At 34.4% G+C, this 22,686-nt stretch overlaps 3 protein-coding genes and 1 pseudogene across 3 annotated transcripts; 3 read left to right on the top strand and 1 right to left on the bottom strand.

The window, feature by feature from the left end:
• The first annotated feature begins 361 nt into the window (after positions 1-361).
• Positions 362-5,163, top strand: LOC21403457 (glycosylphosphatidylinositol anchor attachment 1 protein). The gene is made up of 6 exons (XM_024173716.1): positions 362-578; positions 690-781; positions 902-1,001; positions 1,815-2,673; positions 2,903-3,036; positions 3,711-5,163. Exons 1-6 carry the CDS (start codon positions 493-495, stop codon positions 4,567-4,569), a joined length of 2,130 nt encoding a protein of 709 aa, XP_024029484.1. The 5' UTR covers positions 362-492; the 3' UTR covers positions 4,570-5,163.
• Positions 5,164-7,566: 2,403 nt separating this feature from the next.
• Positions 7,567-10,906, top strand: LOC21403456 (F-box/LRR-repeat protein 4). The gene is made up of 2 exons (XM_010110525.2): positions 7,567-9,197; positions 10,731-10,906. The coding sequence occupies exon 1, from the start codon at positions 7,714-7,716 to the stop codon at positions 9,130-9,132; it is 1,419 nt and encodes a 472-aa protein (XP_010108827.1). The 5' UTR covers positions 7,567-7,713; the 3' UTR covers positions 9,133-9,197; positions 10,731-10,906.
• On the top strand, positions 10,759-11,316 carry LOC21403455 (annotated as a pseudogene).
• Positions 11,317-19,062: 7,746 nt separating this feature from the next.
• LOC21403454 (cyclin-dependent protein kinase inhibitor SMR6) lies at positions 19,063-19,817 on the bottom strand. The gene has a single exon (XM_010110523.2). The coding sequence runs from the start codon at positions 19,516-19,518 to the stop codon at positions 19,180-19,182; it is 339 nt and encodes a 112-aa protein (XP_010108825.1). The 5' UTR covers positions 19,519-19,817; the 3' UTR covers positions 19,063-19,179.
• Positions 19,818-22,686: the final 2,869 nt, after the last annotated feature.

Here is a 22,686-nt window from a genome sequence, read left to right as displayed (position 1 = left end):
AAAATAAAAATAAAAATATTTTTATTTTTATTTTCATACAAAAAATAAAAATATTTTAGAATTAATTCTAAACGCACCGTCTATATTTCTCCAGATTTTTTTATTTTATTTTTATCAAACATCGAGATCCCATCCTACCATCACATCTCATACACGTCCATAGGCCAGAAACGAACCAGGCTCGTGGGTTCAAACTGGAGCAGGCCAAAGCCCAAATGTAAGATCCAAAACTGAATCGGCCTACGACCATCTCCTCGTTCACTGACCTTTCTGAAATGTCTACTCTGACTGGGATCGCCATTTCTACCGGCGCCAAGCTCAGCCCAAATGTAAGATCCAAAACTGAATCGGCCTACGACCATCTCCTCGTTGACTGACCTTTCTGAAATGTCTACTCTGACTGGGATCGCCATTTCTACCGGCGCCAAACTCTGTTGAAATCTCCACCACAGAACCTGAAGAAGCTGGTCGTTCAAGCACACCTGAGTAACTATGGCGGAAACCGAAGCTCCTAGACCCAGACAAAGACCGATCGTACGCTTGGGGATCTTCCTCATCTCCCACAGCTTCTCCTTCAGGTACTCTCTCTTTTCATATTTTCACTGAAATCCGATTTGAATTTCTCGTATTTCAGCAAAAATTTGACTGGTCCCGGTATTTTTCTTGCTGGTTTTGGGGGATTTATTCAGCGTCGTTTGCTGCACTGCCGGTGTTTTGGCTCTTTTGCTGCTACCGATTCTCGCCAAGAACACCTACATTTCAGAAAATGCCCTAATGCCAGGTCTCTTTCATCTATAAGCTTTCTTTTCAAAAAATTTTGTTTTGCTTTAATCTAGTGATTAATCAGTTAGGTCAGACATTAATATGCAATTAGAATAACATTTGGCGGTATTTTTTTAAGGTTCGGCGAATCCAATGCTCTCCAATCAGGACGTCTTAGAGGCGAATAGATTTGTGAAGGATTTAATTGCTTTGAATTCGAAGCCTCGAGGTTCAGGCATGTATGTGTTTCCTTAAAGCATTTTTTTGTTTAAGTGGATTTACGACTTTAGCACTGAGTTGATTTGATGCTATGAAATTAGCAGAATTTAAAAATATTTATTCGGATTTTTAAGAATTAAGGGCCCATGTTAACTGTTACCACCTCTAAGATTTTTGAGAATTTAGACGGAGTTTGGCTTGGTTATCTAAGTACCTTATTGTGGAAATAGTGGAGCTTATCAGTTATCACTAACCAAGCTTTTGTAATTACTCGAGGAAGCTAAAGAGTTTCATTCTTTACGTGTTTCAGAAATTTTGTTTGATTATAATTTAGAGCATATAAAATTTCATCCATGGAAAGAGAATAATGACCTCTCGTTTGTATGTTTATTACTAAATTGGGAATGCAATTCAAATCCCTAATGGACAATTATACACTTGGATCAAATGTTTGATTCCTTTCTTTATTCTTCTCCTTTCTTTTCAAATCTTTTCCCTTTTCGATAACAATCCCTTATGAATTAATAAGGGTGTCGTATTCGATTGTATGTACAAGAAGGTGGAAGTATTCCTAAGGCGTCTTAACTGTTTTTGGTAGACTAAACCCCGCCCGTTACTACGATTTTCTCTTTCTTCTGTCACCTAGCTAAATATTTCCACAAATAGTATGCCCTTTTGCCTGGTGACTTAGGAGCAATGGCAGCACAATATTTGTTTTTCCAATTTTAGCATTCCCCTTCTTTCTTCAACTGGATCAAAGGTAAAGTGGAAAAGGTGAAATCCAATATTAGTATGTGCTTACCCCCCTTTTTTCTTCTCATTATTCTGTGCAGAGAGAGTCAGAGACTGATAGCACAATATATGAAAGATTTAGGTGCAGAAGTGAACTATCACAAGTTTCATCCTCAAATTACTCAGTTTCATCCGTTGCAGTTTTTCTCTAGTCCTGATTCTGGAACAGTTGAGCGAAACATCAGTTGTTCATTTCATGGTGTCAACACTGTTGGAATAACAAGAGCACCACGTGGGGATGGAAAGGAAGCTATTGTCCTGGTAACTCCTTACAATTCGCAGAAAATTAAGCAAGCTGAGGCTTTGTCCTTAGGCACCGCATACTCAGTATTTTCCTTGCTTTCCCGAGTCACTTGGCTGGCCAAGGATATTATTTGGCTGGTTTCGGATTCCCAGCATGGCGAATATGCTGCAGTTTCTGCATGGTTAAGAGACTATCACATTCCTATGTTTACTCGACTGCACACAGTAAATGCGGAAACATGTCCTGATATCAATTACTTATATGATGTGAGAGACAATTCAGTTACAGGAAGAAAGATATATGATGGATTTAAACGTGCTGGGACCATGGCTGCAGCCCTTGTCATTAAGGTAGTGGACAGAAGTGAAACGTTCGATGATAATCTTAACATCTATGCTGAGGCATCCAACGGGCAGATGCCAAACCTTGACCTCATTAATATTGTGAATTATTTAGCTGTGCATAGGCAAGGGTTTCGAGTGAAGGTTGAGAAATTGTGGTCTCTACTTGACTCCAAATGGCTCAAGAATTTGGGAGAACTATTTGAATCAGTTGGCCAAGTGGTGAGTAGCATAAATCCCCAATGGAAATTCGGTATCCCAGCAGCTGATTATACCGAGGGCATTGCGACACTTGCTAGTTCATTGTATAACCAGGTGGTCTATTTCTTTGTATTTGTTCAATACATTTCCTATGCTTTTATTTTGCCTCTCTTATTCAGATAAACATATTTACTGTTATATTTCATTCAAGGTTTATTTTTCTTATTTCCTTATTTAAAAAAAAAAAAAAAAAAAAAAAGAAAGAAATCTTTTCGTTTTTTTTGGCTTATCTTTATGCACTGGTTTATTTATTTTCCTTTGCGCTTATTCTTTCTTATGTTAGGCTTTGGGAGTTCCTACTGGTCCTCATGGTGCTTTTCGTGATTACCAAGTTGATGCAATTACTTTGGAACTTTCACCCAGAGCTTCTGTTGATAAAATCATCAGACAAAATGACTTCTTGTTACGGGGTGGCCGGTTAGTAGTCAACAATATCTCTCAGCTATTCATCAAAAAGGCAAATATTATGTGTGCGTGGGCGCAAGCTATTGTTGTCACAAATTCTATTTCAAAAGAAACATTGAATTGCCGACCATTATTAAATATTGTTTTCTGAATATCACTGAAACCCTTTTTGAGACTCAAATAATGAAAAACTCATAAAGAAAGGGTTCGACTTCTCTTGAAAACAATATTTTCTTTTTGATAGAACCCTTGGAAAGCACTTTTCAATCCTGCATATCGTCCTCTGATTTTGTTTTATTATGTTTGTTTGTTTGCTTTCTGTTTGTGTGCGGTGGAGGTTTCCATCTATTCATTGCTTTGGCCTGTGCAACATGTATATGGGAACTGTTAGTTGATCTTTATAAACAGGGTGAATCATCTGCATTTTATTTTCATTGTCATTTTCCTGATGTTTATGGTGTTCTTTGTTTATAATGGTATTGATGTCCTCATAGATGTTTTATTTGCTTGTGTGTTTACAATGTCAGTGGTGATTTAAACTACTATGACTGTTTATTTATAGGCAGAATGAAGGAATAGTTTTATATGGAGCTTTAGTAAGGCCCCTGTACTTAAAAGTCGGTGTCAACTCGATAGTTTCCTTTTTTATTATTTGGCTGAGGGATGTCCTGTTATTTTTTATGCAGATTAATTGAAGGAGTCATTCTATCTGTCAACAATCTTCTTGAGAAGTTCCACCAGTCTTTTTTCCTCTACCTACTAACATCTCCCGGTAAATTTGTGTCAGTAGGCGTCTACATGATTGCTTTTGCACTCCTTGTTGCACCACTTCCTATGGTTGCAGCATCTCTGTATGCCGATGCCATCAACTTGAATTCTTCACAGAATAACGAAAAAACCGTTGCTGATGAACCCGGTACTGCTCTCAGATCATTGAAATGGGTTAATGCAGCCAAGAAAGTTTTTGTTGTTCACTTATGGGGCTCTGTTGTTTCGTTACTTCCTTATTTTATCTGTCAAATACCCAATCGCTCTCCAACAGTCAGCTTTATCATCTGGTTTCTACTTTCAGTGCTCAGCTTTTTTATCATGTTCTTGATTTTGGCTTCTCCATTTTCTCATGCCAAAGAATCTCAACTTCATCTTAGAGAATGGGCTATTTTGAAATCAGTGACCATGTCAGCTACCTTCATTGGTTTGTGTCTCATGTCAGTCATTAACTTTTCTACAGCAGAACTTGGTGGGTTATTGTTGGTTCCAATGTGTTTGATGGCTCAGCCAATGAGACGCGATATTAGAGTTGGCAGCTTGAGTACTCTTTCAAGACTCGCATATAATCTAGTTTTTTGCCTTATTGGATTCCCACCGGTTACTTTTGTGTTGCTGAAAGGTGCTTTTGAAGGTTTCAACAGCATTAATGTTGGTGACTTCTGGTGCTGGGTGGAATCTCTTTGGGCTTGGAGCAGTGCTACTTACCTCTATATAGGTATGGTTCACCTTCCATGCTGGGTATTGTGCATTCACATTCTTTTTCATCATTGTTGACACGTCGTAGTCAAACTCTTCATGTATTGTTGATTGGTTGGATCGGCAAATCAGAAGATTGAGAGCATTATTGTGTTGATGTCATGTCTTAGCTGAAGTTTTAAGTACTGGCTAGTTAGAGTATACGTCCCATCAGGCATGTGATTTTTCATCACTGAAACTGAAACTAGAAGGCATTCTGTATCTTTTCGGGGCGGAAAGGGGCTCTACGATCACCCGAAACTCACGCTCTGAGGAAGCCTATCTGGCTATCTGTCAACTTGTTTTGTTGATCCTCTGCGTTGATAGCTTTAGAAAGGTTGTTCATCCTCATATGGTGAGAACTGTTAGAATGCTTAATCACTGCATTGTATTAGCTCGTTCACTTTAAATTAAACTACCACTGAGCTTTTTTCTGAGTGGAGTTTATGAACGCCTGAACAACTAAACCCGAGCTACTTTGGAATTCCATTGAGTACTAATTTCTGGGTTAGAGAATTTCATACAAAGAGCCTTTTTGAGGGTTCCATCTAAATTTTTGTCCTCGACCTTGAGACTTGTATTATTGCTGAGCAAGTAGTATCGCTCTAAATGAATAATATTTGTAACGGTTGCATTACTTTTCTGATTTGTTTTTCTTCTCTCTCTCTCTCTCTCTCTCTCTCTTCTCTCTCACTTCACACAATGAAACTTCTTGGTGGGAGAGAAGTTGTAAAATGAAGGCAGACATTTTCTTATGTTTAGAATATGGTTAAGTAGACATTTTCTTAGGAATAGATTCAACCAAAAAAAGAAAAAAGAAAAAGAAGTGCTTACTAAAAATAAATAAAATAAATATACAAATAAAAAGCAACAAAAAATAGTTGCTTGTTGGAGGCTCGCAGCTATGATAAAGTTAATTGAAAGTAAAGAGGACTGATGAGGACTAGGGGCCTCGTTGATGATGTGAGATCATCCCCCATCCAATCAGAACAATTTCCTTTTCAAACTGATTATCAAAGAAGATGCTGGAAATAGGCCATATTCGTCACCCACTCAAAAGGGTAAGGAATTTAGGCCATAGAATGAAATATAGAGAGAGAGAGAGAGGAGAGAGAGAGAGAGAGGTTCTCCTTTCTCATTGAAATTTTATATGCCGGTGGCTTTATTATTATTATTATTTTTTTTATTTTTGTTCATTTCTTACTCTGCTTGTGGTGCTGATTCTTCAGCCTTCACCTGAACATTTGTCCGTTGCTTTCAAAGAATGGATTGTTAATCATGTGGTTTGTCTGGCAGTTAATAAGATAAAATTTCTTTGGCCTAAAAAAAGATGAAAATTAAAATTGCCAATACTTGCGTTTTTAGAAGTTGATAATAACACTTTATGCATTGCGTTTTTTATGCGTTTTCCAAAGAGAATGACGATATAGCATAGAAACGTATTAGCTAGAAATTTTAGTTCGAAAGGGGCTCAATAAGTACACACATGAGGGAGATATTATTAAAAAAATATATGTGTATGTATTGTCTCACGTAGAAAATAAAGAGGGATATAAAATAGTTTATATACGTGGAAGAACTTAAAATTTAATAAATTAATCTTTTAAATTAGTAAAAATATATTAATTTTTTAAGTTAAGTTGGATTTTAAAAAGTATGTTACTAGTTTCACGTGTGATGTGAAACTTTAATTTTTTTTATTTTTTTTATCTTTTTTGGCCTTGAACGCATTGATCGACGATCGTTCTTTTTTTTTTTTTTATCCTTTTTTGGAGGAAAGGAATGAACCATCTCTTTTGTTTATTCCACGACAAAAGAAATCTCTCTTTGTTCTTGTTTGACCACGTCTAGTTAAGATTGAAAAACGTACTTATCCGATCAAAATAAATCCCCAAAACAGTCAAACATTCAACAACAATCTTCTTCTTTCTCATCTGGTCCCAAAATAGTGTGGAACGAACCGGGAAAAAAAAAAAAAATAGGTATCCCCAAGAGTTATCCAACTTCTTTCTTTATTCATCTATAGGAAACGAACATCCGGTTAAGTAACCATCCGTTTAGTTCGCTGATTCGAGTTTTTAATTCGAGTTGATATGTGACTTTACATGAGAGTTTTTTACTGTAATTAAAAAATTAGATGTAACTATTTCTGAGAAATTTTAACTGTAGTAAAACTCGAATCGGTAAAGTGAACGAGACTTTTATCTTCACGATAAAATGAATTGTACAAAAGCATTTGTATTTTACAATTTATCGCTTAAGAGCTAAAGAAAATGGCAACTGATAATTTGCCAACCTGGTGATGATTAGTGCTTTTAGTATATGTGTGCTGTATAGCCGTGTTTCGCACAAAATTAATGTCTCTTGGCATTTCCAATCTCCAGAACCAACCATTTTATATAATTAAAAAATAAAAAAAGATACACGTGATATAGATGCTCTTAGATTTTTATTAAATTTTATAAATTTCTTTGCCTTTTAGTATATTTTTTTCGAATGGTTATCTTCTGATGTTTAATATGATAGAGTATTATCTAATACGATAATTCGTGAAGTATTTATACAAAATGATCACTTTTATACTCCATATTTAGAATATGTCTTTAATTTAATAATATTATTAGTAGATATATTTTATGATTATTGAGATAATATTATTATAAATGTACTTTTTTTTATGAGTGGTTAACAAAGAATGAAAATATCATTACACGTTATTTTATAGACTTGTATGCAAATATCACAATTTTTTAACATTCATTTTTCATCTCTGCATAATAAACATATATGTAATTACTCTAATATCGTTCTAAATTTCTTTACTATTAAAAATGTCAAAAACAGAATAATAATTGAGAAAAAAAAAACACACACACACACACAACCGCTTATTGGAACGTTGACTCTCCTTTCAGTGTAAAAAATAAAAATAAAAATAAAAATAAAAAAACAACGAAATTCCACAAACACCCTTCTCCCTCTCCCTCTTTTTGTTTTCCCAAAGGCAAGTTGTCAAAAACAAAGCAAAGGCTCAACAAAGCAAGCATTAAAGCTAACTCCTTTTCCGTTTGCGGTAGGTGGCAAACAATAGACATTAACCAGAAAGCTTAAAACAGAGAAAGCGCATGAAGAAGAGAAGAACCAAAAGCAAGAATTCTTAGAGAGAGAGAGAGTTTTAGAGAGATGGACAACTTGCTCTGCGACGAGCTTCTCCAAGAAATCTTCCAGAAACTTCCGCCATGTTCGTCCTCCTCGGTTTCTCTGGTCTCCAAGCGCTGGCTCCAACTCTACCGGACTTCCAGAACTTCTCTCTCTCTCCGCCTCTCTCTCCCCAACCCCACAACTCTCCAATCTCTCTCCTCCCTCCTCTCTCACTACCCTTTCCTCCTCTCTCTCTCTCTCCTCCTCCCCTCCGAAACCCCCGCCACCACCGCCACAACCACCGCTTTCTCCGATCACCTCCTTCTCTTAATCTCTTCCCTCTGTCCCCACCTTCACGGCCTCAGGTTCTTGGCCTGCCCCGTCTCTCTCTCCTCCTTACTTTCTCTCTCTAAAACCTGCACCCACCTCACCTCTCTCTCTATCAACCTCTCCCGCCCTCTCTTCCTCTCATGGCTTCCCAATTTCCCTTCTTTGAAAGAATTGTCCATCTGGGTACACCCCGAAATCGAAGTCAACAACGCCGAAGAATACGGGTATTCCGAAAATGAAGAATTTAACTCAGAATTGAGTTTAGAAACTCTTTCTCTGTCCGGAATTCGTATGGGTGACTGGGGCTTGGGTTGGCTATGGAGGAGCTGCAACAACCTGAGGAAGTTACAGTTAAGGAACTGCCAGGGCTTAGGCGATGGAGGGTCATTTTCGTCATTTGTTAGGTGTTTGAAGGGAATCCAAGAAGTGGAGCTCAGAACTTGTAGGACTATAGTTGATGGGGTTCTCCTAAAACTTGCTGAGAATTGCAATTCTCTTTTGTCTTTATTGGTCTATGATGGTGGTAGTAAAGAGGGTCTTCTTAGATTCTTTAGCCAATGCCGTTTTAAGCTCCAAAGGCTTGATCTTCGCTTGCCTTTAGACCTCAACAATGACCATCTTTTTGCTGCTTCAATCAGCTTCAAAACTCTCTCTAGTCTGAGGCTCCAAAGTTGCTGCCTTGTAAGTGGTGAAGGCCTAAAGGCCGTTGGGAGTGCAATGAGTTCCGGGCTTGAAGAATTGGCGCTAATAAACTGCGATGTGGTCGAAAGAGAATCCGGGTTGTTGGCCACTTTGGGACAGAATTTGAAGCAGTTGAGGAAACTGGACTTGTCTTATAATGAAATGTTGGTGGATAAAGAGTTCATTTCCATGTTGGTTTCTTGTCATGAATTGGTTGATTTGAAGCTTAGAGGGTGCAAAGGGCTCACTAGTTCTGCCATGGTTACTATGTCTAGGAGCTGCAAAAGGTTGGAGGATGTTGATTTAATGTATTGTTGTGGGATTGAGTCTGAGGCGGTTGAGTTGTTTGTTATGAATTCTCCTAAGTTGAGGAGGGTTCAGGTGGAGGAAAGCAAACTCTCGGATGCTGCTAAGACTTGGGCATCGGTTAAGTTCATTGAAGTTTACTGATTTGCGGATAATTTATTTGCGGGAAATGGATAAGTTATGTGAATAAAATGTTTCAAATGAGACAGGTACATATCATACCACTTGTTGTGTATTATGATTGTAAATGTTTTATATTTATGCTATGAACAGACAACAACAAAAAAAAGAGCAACTTTTTTGCTCGAAATGATTATGTTGTATTAAAATGTTTGATTTTTTTTTTAATAATATATGGGACATCAGTTAAGTTAAACATTTTCTTCTCTCTGTCAATGAAAAAAGTACAAATCTTTTGTAATATTGGTGGTGCCTCTTCTTGAAAGAGTTTCTAATCCAAGCACTATCGTCTTCTTTTCATGTTGTAGTCTACCTTTACATCATAATTGTACATTGATTTGAGGTTTCTTATTCTTGGTTATCCAATCATACTAAATTGAAGAACAAGAATTTCGATATTTAACTTGAATAAATGGTGAGAGTGAACCAAACATGCCCTGAATTCATCGTTTAAACTGCAATTCACGTCCTTGTAGTTATGATAATAATACAAATTGCCATTCTGATAGAAGAGCATTGCGCAGACAGATTCTTATTAAATTCTCTGCTTGGACATGAGACAATACTAATTTATGTTATCAGCCGCTGCAATAAGCTTACACTTGTAGATTTCGGTTTGACATAGAATGGATCATTTGGAAAATCATTTGCCTTTACAGTTAATGTTTTTTCCCTTGTCGTGTAAATTTATAGGTTTCTGATGCTTCTTTTTAAATGTTTATATATCTTGTTTCTGATTCTTTTCCAATTGGCGGAGACATACCTTTGGGGGTGTAGAGTTACTTTGAGAGAGCATTTGAAGAGAAAATATGAAATATAAATATGACTATGAAGTTGGTCCTTTGTTCTGATAAAGGGACTTTCCATACTGTAAAGCCAGTCCTTTTGGTTATAGTGACCAGAATTTAGTTTTTGTTAGCTCATAGCTTCCTCTAACTTGTGAAAGGAACATATTAGTTTTATCTGGGTTAACTTTTTTTCCAACGCTTCTCAAATCAAATCAGAAGCATTCCTTTGATGTTTGCTGCAAATGAAAGTAGAGAGATCATTTTATTTCAATTTTTGCTTGAGGAGAGATTGTTGTTGCAAGTTTAAAGTATGAACATCCTTTTTTCCATGTTAGAGTTTCTAGTCACTCTTCCTTTGGTTGTACAAGTTAAAGAACACAAAGTTATCTTGCCTTCTGCCATGAATTTCAGAACTGAGCTTACTGATATATTAAGTTACTTAAAATATCTGTCAAGGGATCATTCTCATATCCCTTATGGTGTAAGGTGCCAAAACCTATCGCCTGATAAGGTGGTCTTCCTTTCTAAGCTTTCACTTTTATTTATGAATAAATTACTAATTGGTAGTTCCTATGTTTTTGGAGGGACTACTATTCTGAATTCTGAGCTTCTTTATGACACATCATAGATGTATATTGTACATCTCTGTTGCTTATAGTAAAGCCTTCAATTAATGAATGGTGGGTGGCCAATAACGTCTCTCTCCTCATCTCTAGTACTTTTGTTTTCTCTGTCTGACCTCTCGCTTTTAACCATAATTATGATAATTATTAGGTGCATTTACACGTCCGTGTTGTACTAATATGTCCATTGCGATGTCACGGACGAATCCCAAGTGAAAACCGCCGTGGACAAAGCCATCAAGGCCTACGGAAAGCTAGACATATGTTCACAATGCCGGCATAATTGATGAGTACAAGCCCTGTATAATCGACAACAAGAAGGCTGATTTCGAGAGCGTGCTGGGCGTGGACGTTACCAGGGTCTTCCTTGGCATAAACACGCCGCTCGGGCCAATGATCCCTGTGAGGAGTGGCAACATCATCTCGACTACGAGCACAGGTTCGTGTGTCGGGGGTGTGGCGATGCACGCGCTCACAACGTCGAAGCTTGTTGTGGTGGGACTATCAAAAAATGTGGTGATCGAGCTGGGACAGTTCGGGATTACAGTGAATTGCTTGTCGCCTTCTGTGGTGGCGATGCCTCTAACAATGAGGTTTCTCGGGGTTGATGAGGAGGGGGTTGAGAATTTGGCGATTCCACTGAATTTTTTCCCCTTTTTTTGTGGGGGTTTAAATGTGATGCCAAGTGTGACTTTACTTGCCACAAAATAACCCAATAGTAGCTCTAGGAAACTAGGAAGAAGGTTATTAAAACAAATAATAGTTTACTTTTCTTATTTTTCTCTTAATGCTTTCATTTTGGTTCATAGGTTGGAGTAAATTAGAGGAATATACAATTTTTTTTTTCTTTTGTCTTCAAGAAAAGAATTGTATCAGTTATTAAATTAAGGAATTGCACAAAACCACACAATTTAGGGCTATACATCTAACCCAGCGACCCGAGCAACCCAACTAACCCACCCAATTTAACCCGATCGGGTCAGCTCTACATGAGACCCTACGAAAGGCTCAAGTTGACGCACCCAACCCGAGAATTGTTTGGGTGGCACACGATATCTTCATGAATCCTAATAACATGTTTACCCAACCTTGAGCTGCTTAATTAGCAGATCGTGGAGTATGATTAACAAGACAACTTGGAAATAAAGACATAAGAAGTACAAAATTTCCAAATTCGGAAAGATAGAATTAGGTCCCGTTTAGTTCGTTGATTTGAGTTTTCAACTCGAGTTGAGATGCGACTTTATGTGAGAGTTTTTAAGTGTAGTAGAAAAAAATTAGGTATGACTCTTTCTGAGAGCTTTTATCTATAGCAAAATTGGAATTGAAAACTCAAATCGGTAAAATGAACATTGTTTTAGAAAACGAACAAAGTTCTAAAGTAGTCTATATAATTAAGTGGCAAGCGAACATCTCTAGCCTATGTGAGACTTATTCTAAAAGCAACAACTTCAACTTTTTTGGGAGGAAAAGCTGCCAACAAGTTTAGAGGCCAGGGCAGCATAAGAGAAAATTACATAATTTACCTTTAAGAGTATATGGGTCTAGACTTTAACTCTTTATTTTTGATAAATATTTTTTTTATGTAATTATTTGACTAAAAAGGTTATGAATCAAAAATAAAAGGTAAAAATTTTAACTTATGCACTTTCAAATAGTATTTGTCAAAATTATGACAGAATAGCCATAATATATCCCTCACTGAGTAATACCGCCGTTAAAGAGCTGGTATTCAAATGTGTAACCATTGTGAAAAATTTGAGCATAATTTGAACGTAAAACCCGGTGAATTACTCGGCCCAATCCCGGTAGTAAAATCATCCGTCCTAACCCTGCCTCCTGAAGTTTGGGAATACTAAGGCCTATTACCAAAACAAATTTGGGCCCAAGTTCCTCACCGACTTCAACTTTCTCTTTCTTCTTTGACCGGGGCCCCATCGTTTCTTTGGTCCATATGCTTTCAACTTTAAGAAAAACGCGGTCTTTGAGGGGCCCAATTAGACGGCATGTTATTTTTTCCTCATTTATTTATTTATTTTGTAATTCGGTTTATTACATAATATAAAAGTCAAAACGTCAAATTGGCTAAAACAAATGCAAAAAATAGTTAAATTGCAAGGCCTGAGTAAAATAGATAGACACAAGGGAAATAGAAAGAAGACTTTTTTATTACATTTAAAAAAATCTTAATAAATACTTTTTAAAAGTGTATGTATATTTATTTTTATCGTTTAGTCTTGATTAATATTTTTTTTAGATAAATAACTATATTAATAAAAAAATATTAATTAAAAATAAATAGTAAAAATTTAGACCCATACACTTTTAAGGTCATCAATTTTCTCTCTTATTCGTCATCTTGTTGCTTAGAATACACTCTCTCAAAGGCTATATAGGTCCAAAATCATAAAATAAGAGAGGCCAAAAGCCATAAGTTACAATAATAAATTACTACTAATTGAGTGATAATTAGCAGGTTACTGAGTACTAAATACCAATAGTAATAATGACGAGAATAATAAAATTCATGAGGGTGTTACGAATATGAACATCACACAAATGAATTAATTTATTCAAAATAGGGGGCCGTTCAGTTCGTTAATTTGATTTTTTAATTTGAGTTAAGATGTGACTTTATGTGAGAGCTTTTTACTGTAGTAAAAAAGTTAGATGTGATTATTTCTGAGAGTTTTTTACTGTAACAAAACTCGAATCGGCGAAACGAACGGGATATTTTTAAGGTAAAAGTTTTCCTCTGCAGTCTTATTCTCACGAATAGATATTTTATTCTTAATGTAAAGCTGTCCTCCATTGAACGCAAAATAACATGTTCATTACTGCATAGAATTTTCAATACCTAAATAGAAAACTTTTCTTGAAAGAAGAAAACATGATGTAATATGGGTGTTTCCCTAAGTTATTTATTAAATGTTTTATACGAAATTTTATGATAAGTTCAATAAAAAACTGTGGTTTTTTATAAGTTTATTTAGGCAAAATTTAACTCATTTTTCTTTACCTACCTTAACAAAATTAAAATAATTACTTAATAATCACCTTATGTGATATAAAAATTGATTAATAAAGTAGAATGTTACTATTGCTCTTTGACAAAAGGAAACTAATGAGACGTTTAGTTGGAGGATTCAAACCATTATTTGAATAATGATTCATAATTTGCTATAATATTTTTTCTCATAAAAAATATACATAAATTAAAAATAATTCTAATCACGTGATTCTAATCTATGAACTAAACGTGTCCTAAGTTTTAATTTTCTGTCCGCTAGTGAGAAAAAAAAAAAAAAAAAAAAAAAAAAAAAAAAAAAAAAAAAAACTCTTGTTTCCTGTCAACTCAAACGACAATGGAGAAAAGTCAGCAGAGTGACGCGTGAGATTAAGCTCAGAGACTTGTGTTTATTTTAGCGTATGTTGTATACAACATCATCGGATACCCACTGCTGAGTTCTGAAGGTCAGTATACAGATCTTGTGGGACCCAGTGACGAAATCATCACCTCAAATTTTATGATTTTTTTCTTTAAATAAAAACTAAAATAAACAGAAAGAGAAAAATAAATAAATTCTAATTGCGTCGTACGATATAGCCGTCAAAGCCCGCATTTCGCGGGCTACAAAACAAGCTTTTGGCGCGAAACGGAGAATGAAAAAAAAATAGTTTGGCCTAGGGTTTGTTTCCCGCCAAAATCTCAGGGCAGCTCGGGCAGGGCAAACCCAAAAGTGGGTTTGGGTTTTTGGGCTGTGAAACCAAAAAAAAAAAAAAAAAAAAAACAGAATTTATCCTTTCATTCTTAATTACTATTATTTTGCTAATATAGTCATTCGAGGTTATTAATTAAGAGAAAATAGTATATATCTTGATATATATACTTCAAGAGGTATTTATCTTTTTTAATTTTTAAAAATAAAAATAAAAATAAAATCTCGTCAAAAGAATTAATCTCATTGGTACTCTTGAACTTTTGGATCATTCTTTTTTTAGTTTGTAAACTTTGAAAACTCTCACTTTACTATCTGAATTTTGAATTTGTCCAATTTAAGGCCTTTTGTAAGAAATTCTAGAGAGTTTGTATAACAAAAAAGAGTTAAGTATGAACATGTTATATTTATTTGTTTGTTTAAATAGAAAAACTACATTATTGGATTATTTTTTTATATTTACTTTTAATAGAAAATACCATAGAAAGAATTAAGTGGAAATAATTTAAAATTTATTAGATAAAATTAGAGTTTTTAAAATTTAAATTAAAAATTAAAAATTATCCTAAAGGACACTGGTAATAATAATTCAAACAAAAAGTCAAGAAGCAAAATAATTTGTTGAGAGGAAGAAAAAAAAAAAAAAAAAAAAAAAAAAAAGCAAGATTAGAAAGAGGGAACGGAAGTCGATGGAAATGGATTGAAAGTGTGTTATATGTCAAAATGTCCCTGCCAAAAACCAGAATCTTTCATCTTCTTAGGATTCCTTGCCTGCCCATGTGTACATGTCCATTGTCCACTACCTTTCTTTCATACATTGGATTCCTCATTCCTCCTTTTTATAAATATCTCAATTTATTCTCATTTTTAATACTCATCTCAATTATTATCTCACATCAGCATTCATAATCATAAATAAATAAATAATCAATTAATTAATCCCGGTCTAGTCCCTTCCCCTACCCTCTTCACTTCATTAGACAAGTGACATACTATACGTACATCTGTATAGGCTTATATGCCGCAGTGTTTTATCCAAAAATATCAATAGCAAATATATATATATATATATGTGTGTATATATATATATATTTACACATGCCCTATTATTGGCTTTGCTGATTCAAGTCTTTGCTTCACTAACTACCATGCATTTTCTTTTGTATTTTCGTTGAAACTTACATGGCTAGTTACTCTTTTTTTTTTCTTTTTTTTTTTTTATGTAATTGAGAGTGTGAAAAAAAATTTATCCGACTAATCATAAGACATTTTTTTCATGTTTTGAATCGTAAAACATTTTTTAAATTCTATCTTTTTTTTTTTTTTTTTTTGCATGTCTTCTATTTTGATTTCAATCCAATAAAACACTTAAAAACATGTGTTTAATATGTAGTAAATTAGCTAGGAGTTGTCCTTTTCATACTTCAATACATTCGTGTGTATATTATTGTAGAGATTTTCTGAAATGGCCTTTGTAGGGGCCGTGGACAGCCGAACAATAAAACTAGCATTTTTCTCCTTTTCCCCACGTAAGGGCAAAATTGAAATTTGAATATAATTCAAAAAAGAGGATCAAATCTTGAAGAAAGCAAAAAAAATTTAAAAAACTAGAGAATGATACTAACAATTGAAATATAGGCCTCGTTCATTTCACCGATTCGAGTTTTCAGTCTTAAGTTTCTACAGTAAAAAACTCTCAAAAAATGTTACATCTAACTTTTTCTGCTACAGTGAAAAACTCTCAGAAAATGTCACATCTCAACTCGAATTGAAAACTCGAATTCGCGAAGTGAACGAGGCCATAGTATATTCCATCTTGGATAATGGCATCTGAATGGTACCTTTTTTGTTTGTCTACGTGATAAATTACTTGTGGTATTCTTTTTGCGGAAACAGAAAATGGACGTCAATGTAATAAGCTGTAAGCAGTGAGAAATGGCAAGTAAATATGATGAGACTTAATTTCGTGTATGTATTATTTTGAGCAAAGTAATAAGAATCTCAGAGACAAATAATTCAGTCAAGAATTAGCAAAAACAAAGTTATATACGCATGTACGAGGTTATTAATTTCGTTTAGTTAAAAGCAAGTTCCATTATCATCACAGGATTAGTTATTTCATGCTAGAATCCAACGTAAATTTTGTGTACCAAAAAAAGTTTTTTTTTTTCCTTTTCTTTCTTTTGTGGCATAGTGCTGCACAAGAAGGCGACAATATTAGAGAGATGTTATTAATTTCCCAGTTGGAGATTTCTAGTAAGTTAGATATTGAATTGACAGATTATGTGGAATTTAACTAGTTATTGATCAAATTTCCGCGGCATAATCAAGTTAAATAAGTCAAAAAAAAAAAACGTGTTATAAAAGGCAAAATTAATGTCATTGAAATAATAAAGGAAAAAAAGTAGACAAATACCCTCAAAGTGTATAGGTCTATATTTTTACCCTTTATTCTTGATTAATACTATTTTTAGTCAAATAACTATATTATTCAAAGGGGTATTAATTAAAAATAATAGGTAAAAATCCATACTCATGTACCTAGATAAGCGGCCCCATTCATTTTATCGATTCGAGTTTATAATTCGAGTTTATAATTCGAGTTTTGTTACAGTAAAAAGCTGTCAGAAATAGTCACATCTAACTTTTTTATTACAGTAAAAATCTCTCACATAAAATAACATCTAAACTCGAATCAACGATATAATTTTCTCAATAAAGTATTGGAATAAGAATTTTCAACCTCCTCTATGTAATTATGTCTTTTAGACAATCGTTACCTCTTCCACAATATGGACGTATAAACAATTATGGGATGATTTAGTGCTATCCTATACATTTAACTTATAAGTTTGATTTCTTTATGAAATCAACTTAAACATTATTGAGATAAAGAGGAAATTAAAAAATGTTGTTCCCTGTACGGAAACAAGGGCAAAGTCAAAACAATCTGAAAGAAAAAAGTAATTTTTTCACTTAAAAAAAAATGTAAATCACCTACAACATGCATGTGCTGCCCTGGGAGATTACTCAACGTGGCTTATCCAATGACCACAATCTGACAAAACTTAAGACCTTAATTTTTTCACTACAACTTTACTGTTTTCTTTCTTTAAAGGGATCCAATATATATGCATATATATATATATATATATATATTCCTAATCCCTAGAAACCTTTTGTTTAATAATTAACAACTGAGATTAAGTGCTAATTAGCTTCCCATCACCTTTTGAACAAATCCACTATTGATCATGCAGGTAATTAATTTTTCTCTTTGGAGCATGACAATCACGCCGAAAAATCTTATCCAAAAAAATAAAAACCAATAATAGTGTCCTTATCATTATGTGCTTTAGAACGTTTTTGGTGACACTCTAGCAAACAAGCTCTCCAACCCCACATAGGATTCTAAATTATCTCACTATATGTTTGTTTGTCCTTTAATAATCAAATAAGCATTCCGAGGGAATTTGGCCTGGCTTTGCCATAGGGTTTTCAGGTGAAGTGGGTCATCTAAGTGGGGGCACATATGACGATTAAAGGGAAGAGGTTTGGCTAGGGCATAAGGGGGGAAAAAAAATAAAAAAAAAAAAAAAAAAAAAAAAAAAAAAAAAATGGTTGTACTTGTGCTTATGACGGTATTTGTCTCAGTCAATCAATTCGTGCAGCATCTCAGCCAAGAAAAAAGATAAAAACTTTTACTTGTTTTTGTTGTTGGGCGACTTTTGGGGCATCTTTGGATGCAAATATTGACTTGTGTAATTAAGGGGAAAAAAAAAAGAAAATTATATGCTCAAATGCACGTGTACAGTTTGTATGTGGAGATTTGGGAGAAGTATGAGAGTTTGAAATAGCCAAAGAAACTCAAAGGGAGGAGAAATTGGAGGTGACTGGTTAGTGATGACTGATGAGGTAAGAAGGTTGAGATTAATTGAGAAAAAAAAAAAAAAAAAAAAAAAAAAAAAACTCTGACTTCATGTTTTGCTCAAAATATATCTTACATATTGGTGATGACTTAGAGAGAGAAATATAAAGAGAGTACCAACTACCAAAGAGTGTGAAGCAGAGAGATTTTAAGCAGGCTTGATGAATTACTCTGGCAACTAGTCCTTTTGGGTCTACTAAATTCCATGTCCATGCAAGCTGGTGCAAAAGAGTTGAAAGGAAGAGAAAATATTATATATATATATATATATACACACACACACACACTTTTGATCTTTTTTTTTTTGTTGAAAAGAATTAGACTTATGTTCAGTTCAAGATGACAGTTTTTTGTTTTTTTTTTTTGTTTTTTTTTTTTGTTTTTGACAAAGATATCGAGTTTGGTTGATCCATCCATGTTTTACTTGAGGAACTGCAAACTTGTAATGAACAGTGAAAATGATATTAACTTTATGACCAGTAATGTCTAGTTCAAGAACAACAAACACATCATGGATATGAGTGACACAGAAACATTAGGGATTGCTATTAATGTTTTCCACTCAACGACTCAAATACATGAATTTATAACCTCAAACTCAAGCCAAGCATATATAGAGAAAGCGAGATTAAAAGAAGAAAATAACTTATATTCTCAAACTTCTAAAAGGAAAAAAAAAATATTAATCATTCAGAAGTATCTCAACCTAAATTAGATTGTTCATTGCATAAATATCACATCTTTGTACATTACCAGCTCCTCTCTCTAATACCCAGAAAGAGAAGAGAAGAGAAGAGAAGAGAAGAGAAGATTAACATAGAAAGATAAATAAAAAACACAAAAGAGAGAATAGGAAAAAAAAAAAAAAAACAAGAAAAAGAAAACTTCTAATTCACTAACTCTACTTATAACTTGTTTCTTATGTTGCTAGCTAGTCTGAAAATCTCTCAAAGTCAATTTGCTTTCTCAACTTGCCGGCGTATGAACACTGTTTCCAAATCCGGCGGAGTAAAGAACTCTCTAACGCCATTGAAACTATTATTGTTACATCTCAAAGCCGGTCGCCGCTTCCTCGGAGCCGGCGGGCACGGCAGCCTCTCAGGAATTCTTGCCTCCTTCTCCGTCGGCGTCGTCGAACACGATTCCTCGTTGTCGTCTTCTTCGATGTCTTTCCCTCGGGGTTTCGTGTTTATCGGCTTCAGAGAGCTCCGTACGGAAATTCCGGCGATCACCCACTTTCTGCCTTCGGATTCTAAGCCTCCATCAATCTGAGATTTCTTTGAGAACCCCATGGAAAAAGAAAGAAAAAATTTGTAGGTTTTTTTTTTTTGTTTTTTTTTTGTGGGAATCAGAATAAACCCAAGAATTTTTTTTTTTTTGGCTAGGAGAAGAGAAAAAGATTGGATTTTGATCAAGGAATCAGATTAAAAACGACGGAAACTTAGCTGAGAAAGAATAAGCAGAGGAATAAGAGAAAAGGGTCTTTGCTTCTTTCTTCTTTTTCTTTGTTTTCTTTCTGTCTTTGAAGGTCTTTGAGGCGGCTAAGAAGGAAAGAAAAAAGAGAGGGAAAGAAGAGGGTTTAAGAGAGGAATAAAAAAAAAAAAAAAAGAAAAGGGCTTTGAATGAATGAATAAGTGAGGAAAGTAATTTTCTTTCTCTTTTTTTTTTTTTTTTGCCAAAAATAAATAAATGAGAAAGACACGACGTTTGGGAATGAGATGTATATAATAAATTGATTGGTCTTAAAGCCAAGCAATTTGATAAAAAGCTAAAAAAAGAGTATAATGAGAAACGGGGCAGGGCAGGGGCAGCTGCCCGGAGAAATCACGGGCAGCCCCAAACCGTGTGAAAGGCAAAATTGGCGCCAAAACTGGGGAGTTTTAGTGAGCAACGGCTCTATTTCCCGCGCTTTTGGATTTGGTGTGGGTTTCCGATTTTGCCCCTGTTTTGGCGTTATTATTCTGGGGACTGACACTGGGACTGGAGCCAGTCAGGGGCACAATCACCGGCACAGAAATGTCGTCGCTTATGGCACAATCGTCATCCTGGTTTTGGGTCGTCTGGGCCTGGCCCAACTTTTGAAAATTACGTAAGCCTTTAAACTCGTTTTTCCAAAATGGAAAGCCCAGACCTGCCTCTCTTGTCAGCTAATGCCATCCTTTATTTGGTTTTTTTTTAATGGAAAAAAAAATTAAAAATGAGAATTTTACTCAAGGTATGAAAAACTACCCTATTAGTAGCGTTTTGTTTTGAATGTTTAATATATATCCGATTTTATTAGTTTTGTATATATTTTTTATTTTGATGTGATTTCGTATTTAACTTTAGAAATATATGCTACTTTTTTTTTTTTGGTTAATAGAACCATATTCTACCTAAGAACCATGGAAATTGGAAAGCTCCAAATAAAAAACTCACTTGTCTGAGTTTATATTGGTAGTATTCGGCTGAAAACTACAGAATTGGAAGCATGCTTATCTTGTGACTAAATTAAGCCCCATACGTAAACGACACTCAAAATTGTAAATAATATAAAAGATGTCAATTCCAATATGATCTCTGACAACCCTCTCCGAGAAAAAAGTTGACCAGGTGTTGGATAAGATTGAGGCAAATTTTATACTCGAGTCGAGGTGGGGGGAAGGGAAAACTACAACATAATTATCCGTACAAATAAAGTAAAATTCACTTTGAGAAAAAAAAAATTAATTTGATGTGATTTTAAATAGATTTTAATAATTTTTTGTTATTATTATTATTATTATTATTATTTTTAAGATGTGATAATATAACTTAACATATTATTTTTTAATACATTTTAAAAAAATTTCTTTTTAAGAGTGTTAGACCCGTTTAATTAGTTGATTCGAGTTTTTAATTTAAATTGAGATTTAATTTTATGTGATAATTTTTTACTGTAGTATAAAAATTAAATGTAACTATTTTTTACTGTAATAAAACTTAAATTTTAAACTCAAATTGATAAAATGAGGGGGTCTAAACTGACGGTGCAGTAAGAAGATAGAAACCAAAACATAGCCTTATACGACAAAAGGGGTTTGCTCTATTATTATACATGCAAGGCATGGCTGCTTTGCTTGCATATGATGAAACATCGCCAGATTCACTCTCAGCTTAGCAAGAGAGGCCCAACTTTGAAATCACTCCTGACATGGCGCCACGTACGAATTAGGCTGTTCCAAAAACAATAATTTTTTGTATATCACATGGCTGTCATATTTAGTGGGTCCCAAAAGATTGGAGCCCACAAGACTAGATGCCAAATGCTGACCACATAGTGACCAGTGCCAAAGAGCAGATGAATCAGGATCCTCTGCTTGCTTATTCTTTCCCTCTTGGCCGGTGCCAGACCAGAACTAGATCACCAACGGTCGATTTTAACACGTTGTGGTCAATCTTAGCCGCTGATCATGTAGACGTCACATAAGAACTACTATCAGGTGGGCCCACGTAGAGTGCTTCATAAACATTTTTTTGGATAAGGGCGGTGGACTAGTGTGCTCTGGAACATCGGTATCAGGTGGACCACCGTTTATTTTATTAATGTGAATTTAGAATTTGAATTTTGATACATTAAAAAATTTTAAAAAACAGTTACATTAAATTTTTTTACTACAGTAAAAAATTTTTACATAAAATTTTATCTCAATTTAAATTAAAAATTTGAATCAACTAACTAAACGGACTCTAATTTATAACTTGATTGTGAAATATTTGGCTTCCAGAAAAAAAAAAAAAAAAAAAAAAAAAAAAAAAAAAAGAAAAAAAAAAAACTGATTGTGAAATTTGGCCATTTGGCTTTGCTTCCTAGAAGATGATTATTTCTATCTTTCAATTTAAGGCAACTTAAAAGGGAAAGAAGTTAGGTATAAGCTGAAGTACAAGTGTACAAGTATTCTCAAATTGTAAGCAAAAATCCAAATGAAGTTGACGAAATATGTTTAAATACAAACCAAGCCTTGCCCCTTTCTTATTTTTCTTTGATTTAATTTCATAAAAATACCGCTGAATTGACGCATCGAGTTGAATTTATTTCTTATTGTTTGGCAGCAGCCATAATCGTCAATTCAAGCAAAACGAACGTGGAACAAGAAAGTTTCAAAGGAATTGAAGAAAGTATACCTTCTGATTTCTAGGTTCTATTACTAGTCATAATAAATCAATGAAGTTTACCCCTCATCAAGGGCCTTAATCTAAGCTTCAATTCATTCCTATAAATTAGAGGGTAAATGAGATGTCTCGGCTCAAATTTTATGGTGAAAATATTTTAAGATTATTTTTAAGTCCTGTTCACTTCACCGATTCGAGTTTGTTACAGTAAAAAACTCACAGAAACAGTCATATCTAACTTTTTAAGTACAGTAAAAAATTTTCACATAAAATCACATCTCAATTCAAATTAACAAACTAAACGGACCCTTAAATTATCAACTCAATGT

This window comes from Morus notabilis, unplaced genomic scaffold (genome assembly GCF_000414095.1).
Source record: "Morus notabilis unplaced genomic scaffold, ASM41409v2 Scaffold39, whole genome shotgun sequence".
NCBI classification, from domain to species: domain Eukaryota; kingdom Viridiplantae; phylum Streptophyta; class Magnoliopsida; order Rosales; family Moraceae; genus Morus; species Morus notabilis.
The sequence above is the reverse complement of the archived record's forward strand: the minus strand, read 5'-3'. Positions and strand labels throughout refer to the sequence as shown.